Source organism: Salvelinus alpinus, chromosome 15 (assembly GCF_045679555.1).
Source record: "Salvelinus alpinus chromosome 15, SLU_Salpinus.1, whole genome shotgun sequence".
Lineage (NCBI taxonomy): Eukaryota > Metazoa > Chordata > Actinopteri > Salmoniformes > Salmonidae > Salvelinus > Salvelinus alpinus.
The window spans coordinates 7,873,418-7,896,206 of NC_092100.1; the positions used below are offsets into that span (position 1 = coordinate 7,873,418).

The following is a 22,789-nucleotide window of genomic DNA, read 5'->3' on the forward strand; positions in this document are numbered from 1 at the left end:
TGTAGCTTTGATTGGATTTTATACAAAGTACAGGTCAGAAACAGACTGGGGGTTCAGACATTGTCTTTTTCTTCCATATCATAGCAACTACACCCATTTCAAACTGTGATTCACCTCAAATCCATCTTTCCTTTATCCCACGTCTAATACTATATTGAATAGGTTGGAACAACATATTATACACCATAGAGATAGTTGTATCTCTTTGAAATACACACACTGATGCCCTAGAAAAACACTGACTGGTATGCCAGTCCTAAGAGACAACATTACTCTGACTTCTGGTTGAGCGCTATCACCCTGTGGCGCTTTCTCATAGCCCACGCTACAGTTGCTGGAGAAGTCACCCGAAGGTTCACTACGCCTGAGTTGTGTTTCCTGGTCTTGTTTTTATCTTCCTACCCACTGCTCCATGTGCTTAAGCCTCATACGACCTTAGGGTACAGGCAGTACAGTAGTTACCTAGTTGGCCTCTTCAGGATCCCTCACGTTCTCAGCTAGCACCCTAATGGAATTAGGCAGGGCCATTTAGGGAACTAGGTAGTGGTTTCTAAGTGCTTTTATTGTCTCTCCCCTTGTGGGGGCTTTTACAGTGTATCATGCAAGGCCTTCCAGTGAACCTGAAAGAAGGGATGAGGATGGTCAAAGAACAGAAAGTAAAACTAATGGCTGGGATGGACATATACAGTACCTCTACAGGAAGAGCTGACATTTTTCAACCGTTTCCTTGAGTATCTTACAGTATTGTCCATCAGAACCATGACAGTTTGGCAAGAGTGTTGGATTGGAACATTTTGCATCTGCAGACATGATACAACTGTTCCAGTGTGTTAATAAATAAATACAAATGATACACTCAATCTTCTCTAACCACTATACAGTAGCATTCTGATGGCAAACATTCACAGCTAGTTCTGACTGTACAGTTAGTTCCGACTGTACATCTAGCACCGACTGTACAGCTAGTTCCGACTGTACAGTTAGCTCCGACTGTACAGTTAGCTCCGACTGTACAGCTAGTAGCTACCCAGTGACACGAGCCTACCAGACGAGCTAAATCACTTCTATGCTCGCTTCGACCCAAGCAACACTGAGGCATGCATGAGAGCATCAGCTGTTCCGGACGACTGCGTGATCATGCTCTCCGTAGCTGACGTGAGTAAGACCTTTAAACAGGTCAACATACACAAGGCTGCGGGGTCAGATAGATTACCAGGACGTGTGCTCCGGGCATGTGCTGACCAACTGGCAGGTGTCTTCACTGACATTTTCAACATGTCTCTGATTGAGTCTGTAATACCAACATGTTTCAAGCAGACCACCACAGTCCCTGTGCCCAATAACACAAAGGCAACCTGACTAAATGACTACAGACCCGTAGCACTCACGTCCGTAGCCATGAAGTGCTTTGAAAAGTTGGTAATGGCTCACATCAACACCATTTCCCAGAAACCCTAGATCCACTCCAATTTGCATACCGCCCAAACAGATCCACATATGATGCAATCTCTATTGCAGTCCACACTGCCCTTTCCCACCTGGACAAAAGGAACATCTATGTGAGAATGCTATTCATTGACTACAGCTCAGCGTTCAACCTCATAGTACCCTCAAAGCTCATCACTAAGCTAAGGATCCTGGGACTAAACACCTCCCTCTGCAACTGGATCCTGGACTTCCTGACGGGCCGCCCCCAGGTGGTGAGGGTAGGAAGCAACGCATCTGCCACGCTGATCGTCAACACTGGAGCCCCCCCAGGGGTGCGTGCTCAGTCCCCTCCTGTACTCCCTGTTCACTCATGACTGCATGGCCAGGCACGAATCCAACACCATCATTAAGTATGCTGACGACACAACAGTGGTAGGCTTGATCACCGACAACGACGAGACAGCCTATAGGGAGGAGGTCAGAGACCTGGCCGGGTGGTACCAGAATAACAACCTATCCCGCAACGTAACCAAGACTAAGGAGATGATTGTGGACTACAGGAAAAGGAGGACCGAGCACGCCCCCATTCTCATCGACGGGGCTGTAGTGGAGCAGGTTGAGATCTTCAAGTTCTTTGGTGTCCACATCAACAACAAACTAGAATGGTCCAAACACACCAAGACAGTCGTGAAGAGGGCACGACAAAGCCTATTCCCCCTCAGGAAACTAAAAAGATTTGGCATGGGTCCTAAGATCCTCAAAAGGTTCTACAGCTGCAATATCGAGAGCATCCTGACTAGTTGCATCACTGCCTGGTACGGCAATTGCTCGGCCTCCGACCGCAAGGCACTACTGAGGGTAGTGCGTAAGGCCCAGTACATCACTGGGGCTAAGCTGCCTGCCATCCAGGACCTCTACACCAGGCGGTGTCAGAGGAAGGCCCTAAAAATTGTCAATGATCCCAGCCACCCCAGTCATAGACTGTTCTCTCTACTACCGCATGGTAGTATAACATATGGCTAAGGTTGGAAAAGCATTTCTGAATTGTAACCATTCTTTGCACATAAGTAAAGTACATGAACCTTTTGGATAAAAGCAGTTCAAATATTAATTTGCTTTCTGGATTGCAAGAGATGTGGCATGGTCTTACTGGGGTTTGTGTTTAGTGGCCTGGTCTTACTGGGGTTTGTGTTTAGTGGCCTGGTCTTACTGGGGTTTGTGTTTAGTGGTCTGGTCTTACTGGGGTTTGTGTTTAGTGGTCTGGTCTTACTGGGGTTTGTGTTTAGTGGTCTGGTCTTCCTGGGGTTTGTGTTTAGTGGTCTGGTCTTACTGGGGTTTGGGTTTAGTGGCCTGGTCTTACTGGGGTTTGTGTTTAGTGGTCTGGTCTTACTGGGGTTTGTGTTTAGTGGCCTGGTCTTACCGGGGTTTGTGTTTAGTGGCCTGGTCTTACCGGGGTTTGTGTTTAGTGGTCTGGTCTTACTGGGGTTTGTGTTTAGTGGCCTGGTCTTACTGGGGTTTGTGATTAGTGGCCTGGTCTTACTGGGGTTTGTGTTTAGTGGCCTGGTCTTACTGGGGTTTGTGTTTAGTGGCCTGGTCTTACTGGGGTTTGTGTTTAGTAGTTTTGTAATAACTGTAACAAATTACTAACATGCCAACGATGTCACTGTGCCAGGGGGGTATTACTACTACTACTACTTCTAGTAATAATAATTAAAAAAGCAACAAATAGTAAAGATTCATTAATTATTATCATCATCATCATCATCATCCTTGTTGACTTGCTTTTAAAATAATAAAAGTCAACATTTCCCCAACATTTTAAGAGCATGCATTGCAATGTTCACTGCAAAGCCACAAATAGTTGGTCGAAGTAATGTTTTTCTAAGCCTAGAAAGTGTGTGCCACTTGTGTTTTAGAACCATGTGGAAAAAACATGTTTTAGGGTTTGGGTGGCACAAGCGGCTCACAAACAACATAGAAAAGAGGACATTTTAGCACAGATATATAATCACAGATGAAGATATAGCTGTAAAAATAAATCATAATATATAAAATAAAGAAAATATGTACAATTAAAAATAATGTATAAAACAAAGACAATATCAATGGGATATTTACATATATGGCAACTGAAATTCTGCAAGTCACAATACGTGGATAGCCAAGAACTTGCTTGCTCAGTGTTGAGCAACAAGCTCATCATTACAGGGATGATCTTACACATCAAAAGGCAAACACCAGATTGTGATATATGTTTTCAGAAAGACAAGATTGACATTTCCCTGGCATGATTGTGCCAGCTCAAAGCCACAATCTAATATCTAAGCCTAAGGGTCTTCGAGAAAAGCTGTTCAGTATTTCACAGCAGGTAAGATGTCTGGGATCTTTTTCAAATTGTTGCTGGCTCTTTTATTAATCCATATTTGAAGTGAACAATGATTTAGTGTTTGTATCCCCACAAGAGAGGGTAAATGAGGAGAAAACTAACCAAGCAATAGCCGCAGTCAATACTGGGGAAAGGCTCTGTTTGGTTGCTACTGTTTACACACGCAGTAGAATAATACTCTGAGATTGTGATAAAGATCATCTGTCAAGTGGTTGTGACCGCAGTTATTAAAAGAAAGGCAAATGAATGCGTATAACACTGGATTTTGAGCTGAGAATTACTTTGATGTGGGCTAGATCCTCAAAAATATTTGTTCTTTCAGGAGGCTACAGTAAATTGCAAAACATAACACGACAAACAAAGTCAGTGTTCACAGGAAGCGACCTATTTATGAGCGAACTATTATGAATATACATTTGATTGAGGGAATATCACATTCTTCCATTTATTTGGCCTTTAATATGTTTCTTGTTTTAGTAACATTCTGAAGATTAGCTGGTAATGAGGAAAAGCTGAAAATCCTGCTTGAAAACAAATACGGAGGAGAGAAAATGCGTTGATGCGGATGGGAAAAGTGAGGCCGCAGCCCATGACGCAAGGCAGAACACATATCCCAGAGGAGAACCAGACCCAGAGGAGTAGCCACACCCCCAGAGGAGTAGCCACACCCCAGAGGAGAACCAGACCCAGAGGAGAAGCAGACCCAGAGGAGAAGCCACTCCCCAGAGGAGAACCAGACCCAGAGGAGAAGCCACGCCCCCAGAGGAGAAGCCACGCCCCACAGGAGAACCAGACCCAGAGGAGAAGCCACGCCCCAGAGGAGAACCCACTCCCCAGAGGAGAAGCCACACCCCAGAGGAGAACCAGACCCAGAGGAGAACCAGACCCAGAGGAGAAGCCACGCCCCCAGAGGAGAACCAGACCCAGAGGAGAAGCCACTCCCCAGAGGAGAACCCACTCCCCAGAGGAGAAGCCACGCCCCAGAGGAGAACCAGACCCAGAGGAGAAGCCACGCCCCACCCCAGAGGAGAACCAGACCCAGAGGAGAAGCCACGCCCCAGAGGAGAACCAGCCCCAGAGGAGAAGCCATGCCCCAGAGGAGAACCAGACCCAGAAGAGAAACCACGCCCTGGAGGAGAAGCCACTCCCCAGAGGAAAACCAGACCCAGAAGAGAAGCCACACCCCAGAGGAGAACCAGACCCAGAAGAGAAGCCACACCCCGGAGGAGAAGCCACGCCCCAGAGGAGAACCAGACCCAGAAGAGAAGCCACGCCCCGGAGGAGAAGCCACTCCCCAGAGGAGAACCAGACCCAGAAGAGAAGCCACACCCCAGAGGAGAACCAGGCCCAGAAGAGAAGCCACGCCCCAGAAGAGAAGCCCTGCCCCAGAGGAGAACCAGACCCAGAAGAGAAGCCACGCCCCAGAGGACAACCAGACCCAGAAGGGAAGCCACACCCCGGAGGAGAAGCCACGCCCCAGAGGAGAACCAGACCCAGAGTAGAAGCCATGCCCCACAGAAGAAGCCACTCCCCAGAGGAGAACCCACTCCCCAGAGGAGAAGCCACTCCCCAGAGGAGAACCAGCCCCAGAGGCGAAGCCACGCCCCAGAGGAGAACCAGACCCAGAGGAGAAGCCACTTCCCACAGGAGAACCAGACCCAGAGGAGAACCCACGCCCCAGAGGAGAAGCCACGCTCCAGAGGAGAACCCACTCCCCAGAGGAGAACCCACTCCCCACAGGAGAACCAGACCCAGAGAAGAACCCACGCCCCAGAGGAGAACCAGACCCAGAGGCGAACCCACGCCCCAGAGGAGAACCAGACCCAGAGGAGAACCCACGCCCCACAGGAGAACCAGACCCAGAGGAGAAGCCACGCTCCAGAGGAGAACCAGACCCAGAGGAGAAGCCACGCCCCACAGGAGAACCAGACCCAGAGGAGAACCAACTCCCCAGAGGAGAAGCCACGCCCCGGAGGAGAACCCATGCCCCACAGGAGAACCCACTCCCCAGAGGAGAACCAGACCCAGAGGAGAAGCCACGCCCCAGAGAAGAAGCCACGCCCAACAGGAGAACCAAGTTACTTTTACATGGCAACAGGGAGACTGACGACGCAAAAACAACAACAGAAATACAGACAACCCCAGCGAATCAACCCTATAGGTCGACTCGAAACACATCCGTAAAAAACCTGAGGCTAAACCGACACACACACACCTGTATGAATGATTAAAAAAACACCTACAGACTGTTTTAACCACCTGTTAAAAGCCCTCAAGCTTCACTGTATTACAATTTATGGGGCTGTTTTAACATGGCACAACAATATGTGAACATCCATGTTGCCTTGTAGACCTGATGGAAACTTGTTCCTCATCCCTCATTCCCGCGGCCAGTTTAACGGCTTTTCCATGGGAACACTCCCAGTAGCCTGATGCCGAGTACAGGGCCAAGAGATGCAGGGTTTGACTGGTGTCCCGGCCTAGCCGCCATCAAACTAGTGATCAGGGTTAGACTGGCGTCCCGGCCTAGCCACCATTAAACTGGTGATCAGTGTTAGACTGGCGTCCCGGCCTAGCCACCATTAAACTAGTGATCAGGGTTAGACTGGCGTCCCGGCCTAGCCACCAATTAACTGGTGATCAGGGTTAGACTGGCGTCCCGGCCTAGCCACCATTAAACTGGTGATCAGGGTTAGACTGGCCTCCCGGCCTAGCCACCATTAAACTAGTGATCAGGGTTAGACTGGCCTCCCGGCCTAGTCACCATTAAACTGGTGATCAGGGTTAGACTGGCCTCCCGGCCTAGCCACCATTAAACTAGTGATCAGAGTTAGACTGGCCTCCCGGCCTAGCCACCATTAAACTAGTGATCAGAGTTAGACTGGCGTCCCGGCCTAGCCACCATTAAACTGGTGATCAGGGTTAGACTGGCCTCCCGGCCTAGCCACCATTAAACTGGTGATCAGGGTTAGACTGGTGTCCCGGCCTAGCCTCCATTAAACTGGTGATCAGGGTTAGACTGGCGTCCCGGCCTAGCCACCATTAAACTGGTGATCAGGGTTAGACTGGCCTCCCGGCCTAGCCGCCATTGAACTGGTGATGAGGGTTAGACTGGCCTCCCGGCCTAGCCACCATTAATCTGGTGATCAGGGTTAGACTGGCCTCCCGGCCTAGCCACCATTAAACTGGTGATCAGGGTTAGACTGGCCTCCCGGCCTAGCCGCCATTAAACTGGTGATCCCAGCATGGTGGTTCATCTCCAGATGCTTCACTCCTTCCTACTGTAAAAGCTTTGTTCTAGTTTGAGAACTGCGGGAGCGCACTGGTTCTCATGGAAGGAGAACACTCCCTTAAACTCATCAACAGCATATGCCTCGTAAACACGGTGCTGATCCAACAACACAACCCATGTTCTCTCCAAACCTATTCTTACATCATGTTGACCTGTTTTTTTCTCTCAACATTCTCTCAGCTATTTTCTTTTCTTTTGACATTTTAACAAGCGAGGGACACGTTCCTCTTCTCCAGACTAATGCTTCCTCTACTGTAAAAACCTTGCTAAGGTGACTGGCCATATCCAGAATAATACCTCTACTGTAAAAACATTGCTACAGTGACTAGCCATACCCAGAATAATACCTCTACTGTAAAAACATTGCTAAGGCGACTGGCCATACCCAGAATAATACCTCTACTGTAAAAACCTTGCTAAGGTGACTGGCCATATCCAGAATAATACCTCTACTGTAAAAACATTGCTACAGTGACTGGCCATACCCAGAATAATACCTCTACTGTAAAAACCTTGCTACGGTGACTGGCCATACCCAGAGTAATACCTCTACTGTAAAAACCTTGCTAAGGTGACTGGCCATACCCAGAGTAATACCTCTACTGTAAAAACATTGCTAAGGTGACTGGCCATACCCAGAGTAATACCTCTACTGTAAAAACATTGCTAAGGCGACTGGCCATACCCAGAGTAATACCTCTACTGTAAAAACCTTGCTAAGGTGACTGGCCATACCCAGAGTAATGAGAGTAATGCTTCACTCTCCCTTACCCTGGTCCCTCCCTTGGGTAATACCTCTACCCAAATCAAATAAAATTTTATTGGTCACAAACACGTGATTAGCAGGTGTTATTGCGGGTGTAGTGAAATGCTTGTGCTTCTAGCTCCGACAGTGCAGTAATATCTAACAAGTAATATCTAACAAATTACACAACACATACCCAATACACACAAATCAAAGTAGGAATGAATTAAGACTATATACATATGGACGAGCGATGTCAGAGCAGAACGGACTAAGATACAGTAGAATAAACTCAGCAAAAAAAGAAACGTCCCTTTTTCAGGACCCTGTCTTTCAAAGATAATTAGTAAAAATCCAAATAACTTCACAGATATTCATTGTAAAGGGTTTAAATACTGTTTCCAATGCTTGTTCAATGAACCATAAACAATTAATGAACATGCACCTGTGGAAGGGTCGTTATGATACGAACAGCTTACAGACGGAAGGCAATTAAGGTCACAGTTATGAAAACTTAGGACACTGAGGAGGCCTTTCTACTGACTCTGAAAAACACCAAAAGAAAGATGCCCAGGGTCCCTGCTCATTTGCGTGAACGTACCTTAGGCATGCTGCAAGGAGACATGAGGACTGCAGATGTGGCCAGGGCAATAAATTGCAATGTTCGTACTGTGAGACGCCTAAGACAGTGCAACAGGGAGACAGGATGGACAGCTGATCGTCCTCGCAGTGGTAGACCACGTGTAACAACACCTGCACAGGATCGGTACATCCGAACGTCACACCTGCAGGACAGGTACAGGATGGCAACAACAACTGCCCGAGTTACACCAGGAACGCACAATCCCTCCATCAGTGCTCAGACTGTCCGCAATAAGCTGAGAGAGGCTGAACTGAGGACTTGAAGGCCTGTTGTAAGGCAGGTCCTCACCAGACATCACCGGCAACAATGTCGCCTATGGGCACAAACCCACCGTCGCTGGACCAGACAGGACTGGCAAAAAGTGCTCTTCACTGAAGAGTCGCGGTTTTGTCTCACCAGGGGTGATGGTCGGATTCGCGTTTATTATCGAAGGAATGAGCGTTACACCGAGGCCTGTACTCTGGAGATGGATCGATTTGAAGGTGGAGGGTCCGTCATGGTCTGGGGCAGTGTGTCACAGCATCATCGGACTGAGCTTGTTGTCATTGCAGGCAATCTAAACGCTGTGCCTTACAGGGAAGACATCCTCCTCCTTCATGTGGTACCCTTCCTGCAGGCTTATCCTGACATGACCCTCCAGCATGACAATGCCACCAGCCATATTGCTCGTTCTGTGCGTGATTTCCTGCAAGACTGGAATGTCAGTGTTCTGCCATGGCCAGCGAAGAGCCCGGATCTCAATCCCATTGAGCACGTCTGGGACCTGTTGGATCGGAGGGTGAGGGATAGGGCCATTCCCCCCAGAAATGTCCGGGAACTTGCAGGTGGCTTGGTGAAAGAGTGGGGTAACATCTCATAGCAAGAACTGGCAAATCTGGTACTGTCTATGAGGAGGAGATGCACTGCAGTACTTAATGCAGCTGGTGGCCACACCAGATACTGACTGTTACTTTTGATTTTGACCCCCCCCCCCCTTTGTTCAGAGACACATTATTACATTTCTGTAAGTCACATGTCTGTGGAACTTGTTCAGTTTATGTCTCAGTTGTTGAATCTTGTTATGTTCATACAGATATTTACACATGTTAAATTTGCTGAAAATTAAGGCATTTGACAGTGAGAGGACATTTAGTATAGAAAAACAGTATATACGTACATATGAGATGAGTATTGCAAGATATGTAAGCATTATTTAGTGATTGAGATACCATAGAATAGTGTAGAATACAGTATATACACATGAGATGAGTAATGCCAGATATGTAAACATTATTAATGTGACCCTTGTTCCATTCCTTAAAGTGGCCAGTGATTCCTAGTCTATGCCTATAGGTAGCAGCCTCTAATGTGCTAGTGATGGCTGTTTAACAGTCTGATGGCCTTCAGATAGAAGCTGTTTTTCAGTCTCTCGGCTTTGACGCACCTGTACTGACCTCACCTTCTGGTTGAAAGCGTGGTGAACAGGCAGTGGCTCGGGTGGTAGATGTCCTTGATGATCTTTTGGCCTTCCTGTGACATCGGGTGCTGTAGGTGTCCTGGAGGGCGGTTAGTTTTCCCCTGGTAATGTGTTGGGCAGACCGCACCACCCTCTGGAGAGCATTGTGGATGCAGGTGGTGCTGTTGCCGTACCAGGCGGTGATACAGCCCAACAGGATGCTTTCAGTTATGCATCTGTAAAAATATATGAGGGTTTTAGGTGACAAGCCACATTTCTTTACCCTCATGAGGTTGAATAGGCTCTGTTGCGCCTTCTTCACCACACTGTCTGTGTGGGTGGTCCATTTTCAGTTTGTCAGTGATGTGTATGCCAAGGAACTTGAAGCTTGCCACCTTCTCCACTGCGGTCCCGTCGATGTAGATAGAGGGGTGCACCCTCTGCTGTTTCCTGAAGTCCACGATCATCTCCTTTGTTTTGTTGACATTGAGTGAGAGGTTATTTTCCAGGCACCACACTCCCAGAGCCCTCACCTCCTCCCTGTAGGCTGTCTCATCATTGTTGGTTATCAAGGCTACTACTGTTGTGTCGTCTGAAAACTTAATGATTGAGTTGGAGGCATGCTTGGCCACGCAGTCATGGGTGAACAGGGAGTACAGGAGGGGGCTGAGGTACACACACCCTTGTGGGGCCCCAGTGTTGTGGATCAGCGGAGTGGTGGTGATGTTTCCTACCTTCACCACCTGGGGGCGGCCCTTCAGGAAGTCCAGGACCCAGTTGCACAGGGCAGGGTTCAGACCCAGGCCCTCGAGTTTAATGATGAGCTTGGAGGGTACTATGGTGTTGAATTCTGAACTATAGACAATAAACATCATTCTTACATAGGTATTCCTCTTGTCCAGGTGAGTGATGGCGATTGCATTGTCTGTGGATCTATTGGGGCGGTAAGCAAATTTAAGTTGTTCTTGGGTGGCAGGTAAGGTATGATCCTTGACTTGTCTCTCAAAGCACTTCATGATGACAGGGGTGAGTGCTACGGGACGATAGTCATTAAGTTCAGTTACCTTTACCTTGGGTACAGGAATAATGGTGGCCATCTTGAAGCATGTGGGGACAGCAGACTAGAATAGGGAGAGATTGAATATGTCCGTAACACACCAGCCAGCTGGTCTGCGCATGCTCTGAGGATGCGGCTGGGGATGCCGTCTGGACCGGCAGCCTTGCGAGGGTTAACACTTTTAAATGTTTTACTCACATCAGCCACGGAGAAGGAGAGCCCACAGTCCTTGGTAGCGGGCCGTGTCGGTGGCACTGTTATCCTCAAAGCGTGCGAAGAAAGCCTTTCACAGAGGGCCTGTCCCGAAACAAGACGTCGGTCTCGGCGACGTGGCTGGTTTTCCTTTTGTTGTCCATGATTGTCTGTAGTCCCTGCCACATACGTCTCGTGTCTGAGCCGCTGAATTACGACTCCACTTTATCTCTATACTGACGTGTAGCTTGTTTGGTTGTCTTGCGGAGTGAATAACTACACTGTTTATATTCTGCCATGTCACCAGTCGCCTTGCCATTGTTAAATGCGGTTGATCACGCTTTCAGTTTCACGCGAATGTTACCGTCTATCCACAGTTTCTGGTTAGGGTAGGTTTTAATAGTCACAGTGGGTACTACATCTCCTATACACTTCCTTATGACCTCAGGCACCGTATCCGTGTATGCGTCTAGATAATTTTTTCACGCTATCCGGAACATATCCCAGTCCATGTGATCAAAACAATCCCAACGCTTTGATTCCGATTGGTCAGACCAGCGTTGAAAAATACGAAGCACGGGCACTTCTTGTTTGAGTTTCTGCCTTTAAAACGGGAGAAGCAAGATGGCGTCGGGGTCATATTTGCCGAAAGGAGGGTGGGGGAGGGCCTTTTAAACATCCCGGAAGTTTGAATAGCAATGGTCGAGAGTCTTAGTAGCGCGAGTAGGACAGTCAATATGTTGGTGAAATTTTGGCAGCCTAGTCCTCAGATTTGCTTTTTTAAATCCCCAGCTACAATAAATGCAGCCTAAGGATATGTGGTTTCCAGTTTGCATAAAGTCCAGTGAAGTTCTTTGAAGGCTGTCGAGGTTTCGGCTTGAGGTGGGATGTAAACGGCTTTGGCGATGACAGAGGGGAATTTTCTTGGGAGATAATAAAGTCAGCATTTAATTGTAAGGTATTCTAGGTCGGGTGAACAAAATTACTGTCACGATCGTTGTAATGATGAGACCAAGGCGCAGCCTGCATAGAGTTCCACATACTTTTAATAAAGAGAATAAATAAAATAAAGAGAAACTCACCGTCTCAGGAGGTTCCGGACCGCGGACCGTCTCAGGAGGTTCCGGACCACGGACCGTCTCAGGAGGTCCCGGACCGCGGACCGTCTCAGGAGGTTCCGGACCGCGGACCGTCTCAGGAGGTTCCGGACTGTGGAACTGTCGCCGGAAGCTCTGGACTGGGAACTGTCGCCGAAAGCTCTGGACTGTGGAGGCGCACTGGAGGCCTGATGCGTGGGACCGGTACCGGTGGCACCAGGCTGATGAAACGCACCTCAGGGCGAGTGCGGAGAGGAGGCACAGGATGTACTGGACTGTGGAGTTGCACTGGAGACCTGATGCGTGGGACCGGTACAGGTGGCACCGGGCTGATGACACGCACCTCAGGGCGAGTGCGGAGAGGAGGCACAGGACGTACTGGACTGTGGAGGCGCACTGGAGGTCTAGAGCGCAGAGCTGGCACAACCCTTCCTGACTGGATGCTCACTCCAGCCCGGCAAGTGCGGGAAGCTAGCACAGGACGCACAGGGCTGTGAAGGTGCACTGGAGACCTGATGCGTGGGACCGGTACAGGTGGCACCGGGCTGATGACACACACCTCAGCACGCCCACACTGCAGCGATCTCAATGCCAGCACCTCTTTCAGGAATCTTGCGTCGAGCTCCTCACTCGACTCCCTGACTGGCTCAATGTGCCCCCCCAATTTTTTTTCTTGGGGTTGCCTCTCGTGCTTGCTCCGTTGAGCTATCTCCTCGTATCGTCGCCGTTCTGCTTTCGCAGCCTCTATCTCCTCCTTAGGACGGCGATACTCCCCGGCCTGCGTCCAGGGTCCTTTTCCATCCAGGGTCTCCTCCCAATTCCACTCCTCCTGTACACGCTGCTTGGTCCATTTTTGGTGGGATCTTCTGTCACGATCGTTGTAATGATGAGACCAAGGCGCAGCGTGCATAGAGTTCCACATAATTTTAATAAAGAGAAACTCACTAAACAAAACAACAAAAGCACAAACGAAACGTGACGCTACTAGAGTGCTCAAAGGCAACTTACTGTAGACAAGATCCCACAACTAACAATGGGGAAAATGGCTACCTAAAATATGATTCCCAATCAGAGACAATGATAAACAGCTGTCTCTGATTGGGAACCATATCAGGCCAACATAGACATACAAAAACTTAGATGACCCACCCTAGTCACTATCACGCCCCAACCAACACAGAAAAAAACAGCTTACTGTGGTCAGGGCGTGACAATTACTTTTTCCTAGAATTACACCATGAGTTGTTAATCATGAAACACAACCCCCCCCCCCTGCCCTTCTGCTTCCCGGAGAGATATTTATTTCTGTCTGCGCGATGTACTGAGTATCCTGTACTGAATCCTGTACTGAGTATCCTGTACTGAATCCTGTACTGAATCCTGTACTGAATCCTGTACTGAATCCTGTACTGAGTATCCTGTACTGAATCCTGTACTGAGTATCCTGTACTGAATCCTGTACTGAGTATCCTGTACTGAATCCTGTACTGAGTATCCTGAACTGAATCCTGTACTGAGTATCCTGTACTGAATCCTGTACTGAGTATCCTGTACTGAATCCTGTACTGAGTATCCCGAGAGAGCCATGTTTCTGTGAAACAAAGTATTTTACAGGCCCCGATGTCTCTCTGGAAAGTAATCCTTGCTCTAAGCTCATCAACGTTATTATCCAAAGACTGAACATTAGCTAGTAATATACTCGGAAGCGGTGGGTGGTGTGCAGGCCGCCTCGAGTGCGATGTTTTAGGTCGACCTTTGGAATAAGTTAAATTGCTTTGGGGAGAGGGAACAAAGGATCTGCTCCACGGAAGTCGTATCCCTGGTCGTAATGCTGGTAGTTCTGGTGAGTTACCGCCGCTCTAATATCCAATAGTTCTTCCCGGCTGTATGTAATGACACAAAACATTTCCTGAGCTAATAATGTAAAAAATTGTACATACAAAATAAAAAATACTGCAAAGTTTTCTAAGAGCTCGTCGCGATGCTGCCGTCTCCATCGGCGCCATCTTAATCTTAATATCCCTACCCTTCCCATGGCCCCTCCCCTTCCCATGGCCCCTCCCTTGTGTAATATCTCTACCCCTCCCCTTTCCCTGGCCCCTCCCTTCGGTAATAACTCTACCCCTCCTCTTCCCCTGTCCCCTCCCTTCGGTAATACCTCTACCCCTCCCCTTCCCCTGGCCCCTCCCTTCGGTAATAGCCCCACCCCTCCTCTTTCCCATGGCCCCTCCCTTGGGTAATACCTCTACCCCTCCTCTTTCCCATGGCCCCTCCCTTGGGTAATAGCTCTATCCTTCCCCTTTCCCATGGCCCCTCCCTTGGGTAATAGCTCTACCCCTCCCCTTTCCCATGGCCCCTCCCTTGGGTAATAGCCCCACCCCTCCTCTTTCCCATGGCCCCTCCCTTGGGTAATAGCTCTACCCCTCCCCTTTCCCATGGCCCCTCCCTTGGGTAATAGCTCTACCCCTCCCCTTTCCCATGGCCCCTCCCTTGGGTAATAGCTCTACCCCTCCCCTTTCCCATGGCCCCTCCCTTGGGTAATAGCTCTACCCCTCCCCTTTCCCATGGCCCCTCCCTTGGGTAATAGCTCTACCCCTCCCCTTTCCCATGGCCCCTCCCCTTCCCCATGGCTCTACAAAGATGCTTAAGATGTCCTAAACTGACAATGCCACTTTCACACAGTACAATATGGACTAGACAGGCCTATGTAAATTATCTCAAGCACTGGTTCAGGGCAAGTTCAGTTGATTAACATTTAATGTTTAAGGTTAAGATTGGGTTGGGGAAAACTGATCCTAGACCAGCAATTAGAGGACACTGTTTAGGGCCTGTTTAGGCATGTAATTTAGTCCTTGCCAATAAGACAGTGGCCTAGTTAAGTAAAGGTTAAACAATAAAAATAAAAATATTATACACCACTGTCACCACAGGAGAATGTGTCTGTGGGTCTCCCTCTTCATACTATAGACCCTGCTCTAAACAGGTCACCAGAGGGTGAAGGTGTCTCCCTGCTCTAAACAGGTCACCAGAGGGTGAAGGTGTCTCCCTGCTCTAAACAGGTCACCAGAGGGTGAAGGTGTCTCCCTGCTCTAAACAGGTCACCAGAGGGTGAAGGTGTCTCCCTGCTCTAAACAGGTCACCAGAGGGTGAAGGTGTCTCCCTCCTCTAAACAGGTCACCAAAGGGTGAAGGTGTCTCCCTTCTCTAAACAGGTCACCAGAGGGTGAAGGTGTCTCCCTCCTCTAAACAGGTCACCATAGGGTGAAGGTGTCTCCCTGCTCTAAACAGGTCACCATAGGGTGAAGGTGTCTCCCTTCTCTAAACAGGTCACCAGAGGGTGAAGGTGTCTCCCTCCTCTAAACAGGTCACCATAGGGTGAAGGTGTCTCCCTGCTCTAAACAGGTCACCAGAGGGTGAAGGTGTCTCCCTCCTCTGAACAGGTCACCAGAGGGTGAAGGTGTCTCCCTCCTCTAAACAGGTCACCATAGGGTGAAGGTGTCTCCCTCCTCTAAACAGGTCACCATAGGGTGAAGGTGTCTCCCTCCTCTAAACAGGTCACCATAGGGTGAAGGTGTCTCCCTGCTCTAAACAGGTCACCAGAGGGTGAAGGTGTCTCCCTCCTCTAAACAGGTCACCATAGGGGGAAGGTGTCTCCCTCCTCTAAACAGGTCACCAGAGGGTGAAGGTGTCTCCCTCCTCTAAACAGGTCACCAGAGGGTGAAGGTGTCTCCCTCCTCTAAACAGGTCACCATAGGGTGAAGGTGTCTCCCTTCTCTAAACAGGTCACCAGAGGGTGAAGGTGTCTCCCTGCTCTAAACAGGTCACCAGAGGGTGAAGGTGTCTCCCTCCTCTAAACAGGTCACCAGAGGGTGAAGGTGTCTCCCTCCTCTAAACAGGTCACCAGAGGGTGAAGGTGTCTCCCTCCTCTAAACAGGTCACCAGAGGGTGAAGGTGTCTCCCTCCTCTAAACAGGTCACCAGAGGGTGAAGGTGTCTCCCTTCTCTAAACAGGTCACCAGAGGGTGAAGGTGTCTCACTCCTCTAAACAGGTCACCAGAGGGTGAAGGTGTCTCCCTTCTCTAAACAGGTCACCAGAGGGTGAAGGTGTCTCCCTCCTCTAAACAGGTCACCAGAGGGTGAAGGTGTCTCCCTCCTCTAAACAGGTCACCAGAGGGTGAAAATGTCTCCCTCCTCTAAACAGGTCACCAGAGGGTGAAGGTGTCTCCCTCCTCTAAACAGGTCACCAGAGGGTGAAGGTGTCTCCCTCCTCTAAACAGGTCACCAGAGGGTGAAGGAGTCTCCCTGCTCTAAACAGGTCACCATAGGGTGAAGGTGTCTCCCTGCTCTAAACAGGTCATCAGAGGGTGAAGGTGTCTCCCTCCTCTAAACAGGTCACCATAGGGGGAAGGTGTCTCCCTCCTCTAAACAGGTCACCAGAGGGTGAAGGTGTCTCCCTCCTCTAAACAGGTCACCAGAGGGTGAAGGTGTCTCCCTCCTCTAAACAGGTCACCATAGGGTGAAGGTGTCTCCCTTCTCTAAACAGGTCACCAGAGGGTGAAGGTGTCTCCCTGCTCTAAACAGGTCACCAGAGGGTGAAGGTGTCTCCCTCCTCTAAACAGGTCACCAGAGGGTGAAGGTGTCTCCCTCCTCTAAACAGGTCACCAGAGGGTGAAGGTGTCTCCCTCCTCTAAACAGGTCACCAGAGGGTGAAGGTGTCTCCCTCCTCTAAACAGGTCACCAGAGGGTGAAGGTGTCTCCCTTCTCTAAACAGGTCACCAGAGGGCGAAGGTGTCTCCCTCCTCTAAACAGGTCACCAGAGGGTGAAGGTGTCTCCCTTCTCTAAACAGGTCACCAGAGGGTGAAGGTGTCTCCCTCCTCTAAACAGGTCACCAGAGGGTGAAGGTGTCTCCCTCCTCTAAACAGGTCACCAGAGGGTGAAAATGTCTCCCTCCTCTAAACAGGTCACCAGAGGGTGAAGGTGTCTCCCTCCTCTAAACAGGTCACCAGAGGGTGAAGGTGTCTCCCTCCTCTAAACAGGTCACCAGAGGGTGAAGGAGTCTCCCTCCTCTAAACAGGTCACCAGAGGGTGAAGGTGTCTCCCTCCTCTAAACAGGTCACCAGAGGGTGAAGGTGTCTCCCTCCTCTGAACAGGTCACCAGAGGGCGAAGGTGTCTCTCTCCTCTGAACAGGTCACCAGCGGGCGAAGGTGTCTCCCTCCTCTAAACAAGTCACCAGAGGGTGAAGGTGTCTCCCTCCTCTAAACAGGTCACCAGAGGGTGAAGGTGTCTCCCTTCTCTAAACAGGTCACCAGAGGGTGAAGGTGTCTCCTTGCTCTAAACAGGTCACCAGAGGGTGAAGGTGTCTCCCTCCTCTAAACAGGTCACCAGAGGGTGAAGGTGTCTCCCTCCTCTAAACAGGTCACCATAGGGTGAAGGTGTCTCCCTTCTCTAAACAGGTCACCAGAGGGTGAAGGTGTCTCCCTGCTCTAAACAGGTCACCAGAGGGTGAAGGTGTCTCCCTCCTCTAAACAGGTCACCAGAGGGTGAAGGTGTCTCCCTCCTCTAAACAGGTCACCAGAGGGTGAAGGTGTCTCCCTCCTCTAAACAGGTCACCAGAGGGTGAAGGTGTCTCCCTCCTCTAAACAGGTCACCAGAGGGTGAAAATGTCTCCCTCCTCTAAACAGGTCACCAGAGGGTGAAGGTGTCTCCCTCCTCTAAACAGGTCACCAGAGGGTGAAGGTCCCATACATTGAAGTCCCCCATAAACCGGTGACTCGAGAACTAGGTAGCGGCAGTATGAAAAGCAGTTTGACAAAGTCAGAAAGAAGAAATGAGTCACACTTTTATTTTCATTTGTATTTGCACTACTCTTTTCCCTTATTACTCTGACAGAGTCTAATGGTGGTATCACGAGGCCAGTCACAATGCCCTGGAGAAACTACCACCTCACTGTTATTCTAGAAACGGAAAAGAGCAGGCAAACCTGTGTTCCTCACTTTGAGGCTTCGTCTTAAAAGGGCCCTCGCTGAAAAGAGAGCCTTATTGAATTATCGCCAGATTCTAAATGCTCAGTCATCTTAGCTGGAGTGTTTGGTTTTGAGTGGAAACAAAGATTAAAGCAGAGAGGGAGAGAGCTTTTCACCCAGCCTTGACACTGAGGAGCCATCTCACATAGAGTTGAATTATGGCATCGATCTGGAACAATATTCAACGATAAACAACTTACAATATAGTAAAATATGAAATTAGTAACATAGTAGATCAAATGTATGCAGAGTATGCCTGCGACACCTGGTGTGGTAGGTGTCCTGGAGGGCAGGCATTGAACACCCAATGGTGTGTTCGGCTGTGGGTGCCACCCTCTGAGGCACCGTGTGGTCCGCGGCCGTACCAGGCTGTGATGCAGCCTGACAATATGCTCTCGATGGTACTCCTGTAGAGCACTGTGAAGGCCCTCTGGGATAGGCTGAATTTCCTCAGCATCCCGAGGCTGAAGAGTCGCTGTCGTGCCTGAGCACAATGAAACAAGAAACGGTACAAATGTATGTTAATTTAACTCTAAACTCTAGTCTAAATAATACTCACAATTACGGCAAGAAACACAAACGTTTTTTTTTATTGTGTATCGCGTGACGTGCAAATGACTGATTCAAAAGTAAATAAAACGGTTGTGTGTTTCTCCCACCGCAAGACTGGTCATTACACACCTGTGTGGCCTGTATGCAGGTCTACCTAGCTTGACGTCACAGTCCTTCGCTAAATCAGAGGCATATGGCGCTTTTTCAGCATTGTGTACCTAACTAGCACGTCACTCCTCAAACCTCTGGTCTGGTTGGAAATTGCTCTCCACTTGGGAGGCCCCCAGATTGTACATGTTTAAAGGAACAGTCCATTCTATCGTCCAGATTGCACATTTTAAAGGAACAGTCCATTCTATCGTCCAGATTGTGCCTTTTAAAGGAATGGTCCATTCTATCAACAGTAGCATAGGTGGATACATGCATCTACCCTGGTCTCAGATCTGTTTAGGCTGTCTTGGCAATGACCATAGGAGTTGGCTATAAAGCACAAACTGATCTGGGAACAGGCTAATGTGCATCTAGGAGATACAGTTCAGTCATAATCAAAAGATCTCTCATTTGCACATCATACTTACTGGAGTAGTACAGGCTACTTCTCCTCGCAGTCAGCTAATTCATAATATCATGCAATGCTTTCTGTTCCAACCACTGTCTTGAACAGGAACGCAGATACACAGCAATACTGTACTTTTTTAGAATGTCCATTATTGCCTGATGTAAAGCTTTTCTAAATGTATCTCTGGGCCCTAATATACTTTCTGTACAGTAAAACTGTACAGTATATGTCTTTTTATAATTATTTTATACAGTCATGCGGCAGGCCCATTGAATCTGAGTGAAGGCCTCCGTAGCATCCATTTCTAGGACAAATTATCCAAGATCAAATGAACAGACATTGAATTTGGACATGAGTAGATGCCTCCAATATCATTCTAAGACCATTCAGGTCTGTCCTCTCTGCCAAATATTTTGTATAAATTAGTTTCTCCCACTTCAAAACACTGTAAAAGTATTAGATTTTCTCTCTCAGTGGCACCCTCAAAACCACATAGGTGCACGTTGCCTCAACTCCTTCTGATGGCATTCTGATTGGTCTGTCCTCCTTGCAAAAAACATGTACAAATGTTCCACTGCGTAAAACTGAAAGGCTTTTACAAAAAATAATAATACTAAGCTTATCAAGTCTTTGAATTCCCTGTAAGTTGTTTTGAGAAAAGAATGGAACGTTCACTCACATGAGGCACCTGGGGCCCTGGATTTTTAGTTCAGAGGTTGTTGGGAGCGGTTACAACATATCCTTAAAGTAGCTCGTCCTTAGACATTACATCTTTCATTTTTATATGTACATTGACCCCCCCAGTGAGTAAAAATGTTTTTATTTTAACCCTGGGTCACCCTTATATTTTGACATTTCTGGGGAAACAGCAAATTTATAAGACAGAATTAGGCTACAGACAACCCTAAGGAATGATCAGGACAGTATTTGTCTAAAAATAAGATATTAAAATATTTTCTTGATGTTAGCTATTATCTTTGTTTTATATATTATCTTTGTTTTACATATTATCTTTGTTTAATATATTATCTTTGTTATATATATACGTACACTACCGGTCAAAAGGTTTAGAATACCTACTCATTCAAGGGTTTTTCTTTATTTTTAAAATATTTTCCACATTGTAGAATCATTTTGAAGACATCAAAACTATGAAAAAACACATATGGAATCATATATTAACACAAAAAGTGTTAAACAAATCAAAATATATTTTATGTTTGAGATTCTTCAAATAGTCACCCTTGGACTTGACAACTTTGCACACTCTTGGCATTCTCTCAACCAGCTTCACCTGGAATGCTTTTCCAACAGTCTTGAAGAAGTTCCCACATATGCTGAGCACTTTTTGGCTGCTTTTCCTTCACTCTGCAGTTCGACTCATCCCAAACCATCTCAATTTGGTTGAGGTTGGGGAATTGTGGAGGCCAGGTTATCTGATGCAGCACTCCATCACTCTTCTTCTTGGTAAAATAGCCCTTACACAGCCTGGAGGTGTGTTGGGTCATTGTCCTGTTGAAAAACATATGATAGTGGATAAGCCCAAACCAGATGAGATGGTGTAACGCTGCAGAATGCTGTGGTAGCCATGTTGGTTAAGTGTGCCTTGAATTCTAAATAAATAACAGACAGTGTCACCGTCAAAGCACCCCCACACCATAACACCTCATCCTCCATGCTTTATGATTGGAAATTGTGAGGCTCGACGCTGGAGACGAGAAACAGGTACGGGGGGGGGGGGGGGTGAATGCTGACATGGGAATGAAACAGAAGAAAAAGACAGATATAGGGAAAGCAATCAAAACGTGAAGGAGTCCAGGTGAGTCCAATGAGCGCTGATGCATGTAATGATGGTGACAGGTGTGCGTAATGAAGGGCAGCCTAGCACCTTTGAGCGCCAGAGAGGGAGAAGGCATGACAGTACCCTCGCCTATAGGGGCGCCACTTGGCGTCCCACCTTGGCGAGCCTGATGAGCCGGCTGAGGCATGGGCGCTGGACAAGCCGGCTGGGGCGTAGAAGCCCGACGAGCCGGCAGAGGCTTTGGAACCTGGCGATCCGGCTGAGGCGGGAAAGCCTGACAATCCCGCTGAGGCGTTTGAGCCTGACGAACCGGCTGAGGTGTGGGAGCCTGATGGGCCAGCTGAAGCATGATGGGCCGGCTGAAGCATGACGTGGGGTGGGCGTCTGCCGAGCCAACTGAGGCAAGAAGACCTCTCGAGCCAGCTAAGGCTTGGAAGCCCAACGAGTTAGCTGAGGCAACCCCGGTTCCATCGGCGACGGCACCCGGACCAGATGTCACTAACCAAAACAAAAAACAAAAACTCCCTCCTTCCTCTCCTTTTAGAGGTGTCAGCAAGGTCTGTAAGGATCGAAGCTGGAGACGAGACGAGAAGCAGGTACAGGGAGTGAACATTTAATAACCACAAACAGATACAGAATACGGACAGCGTCTGGACAGGGGATACGGAAACGACAATGAAACAGAGGAAACAGACAGATATAGGGAAGGCAATCAAAACTCGAAGGAGTTCAGGTGAGTCCAATGAGCGCTGATGCGCTTAATGATGGTGACAGGTGTGCGTAATGAAAGGTAGCCTGGCGCCCTCAAGCGCCAGAGAGGGAGAGCCGGAGCAGGCGTGACAGAAATACACATGTGGGGACCATCCGTTCACCCACTCCACATCTCGCAAAGACTCGGCGGTTGGAACCAAAAATCTCCAATTTGGACTCCAGACCAAAGGACACATTTCCACCGGTCTAATGTCCATTAGACCCGTGTCTGTTACTTGAACTCTGTGAAGTATTTATTTGGGCTGCAATTTCTGAGGCTGGTAACTCTAATGAACTTATCCTCTGCAGCAGAGGTAACTCTGGGTCTTCCTTTCCTGTGGGGGTCCTCATGAGAGCCAGTTTCATCATAGCGCTTGATGATTTTTGCGACTGCACTTGAAGAAACTTTCAAAGTTCTTGAAATCTTCCACATTGACTGACCTTCATGTCTTAAAGTAATGATGGACTGTCCTTTCGCTTTGCTTATTTGAGCTGTTCTTGCCATAATATGGACTTGGTATTTTACCAAATAGGGATATCTTCTGTACAGTCTGCCTACCTTGTTACAACACAACTGATTGGCTCAAACGCATTAAGAAGGAAAGAAATTCCACAAATTAACTTTGAAGAAGGCACACCTTTTAATTGAAATGTATTCCAGGTGACTACCTTATGAAGCTGGTTGAGAGAATGCCAAGAGTGTGCAAACTGTCATCAAGGCAAAGGGTGGCTATTTGAAGATTCTCAAAAAAAATATATATTTTGATTTGTATTAACACTTTTTTTGGTTACTACATGACTCCATATGTGTTATTTCATTGTTTAGATG

The 22,789-nt window shown here is 48.2% G+C and overlaps 1 protein-coding gene across 1 annotated transcript; it reads left to right on the top strand.

Annotated features, from left to right (window-relative positions):
* Window positions 1-4,373: 4,373 nt before the first annotated feature.
* LOC139540510 (serine/arginine repetitive matrix protein 1-like) lies at window positions 4,374-5,998 on the top strand. Its single transcript, XM_071344396.1, has 2 exons — window positions 4,374-5,312; window positions 5,369-5,998. The coding sequence occupies exons 1-2, from the start codon at window positions 4,374-4,376 to the stop codon at window positions 5,996-5,998; spliced, it is 1,569 nt and encodes a 522-aa protein (XP_071200497.1).
* The last annotated feature ends 16,791 nt before the right edge of the window (window positions 5,999-22,789 follow it).

Coding starts and splice junctions, on each gene's coding strand:
- LOC139540510 (XM_071344396.1), top strand. CDS start 4,374: ATGCGGATGGGAAAAGTGAGGCCGCAGCCCATGACGCAAGGCAGAACA. Junction 5,313..5,368: donor AGAGGAGAACCAGACCCAGA/GTAGAAGCCATG, acceptor CCCACTCCCCAG/AGGAGAAGCCACTCCCCAGA.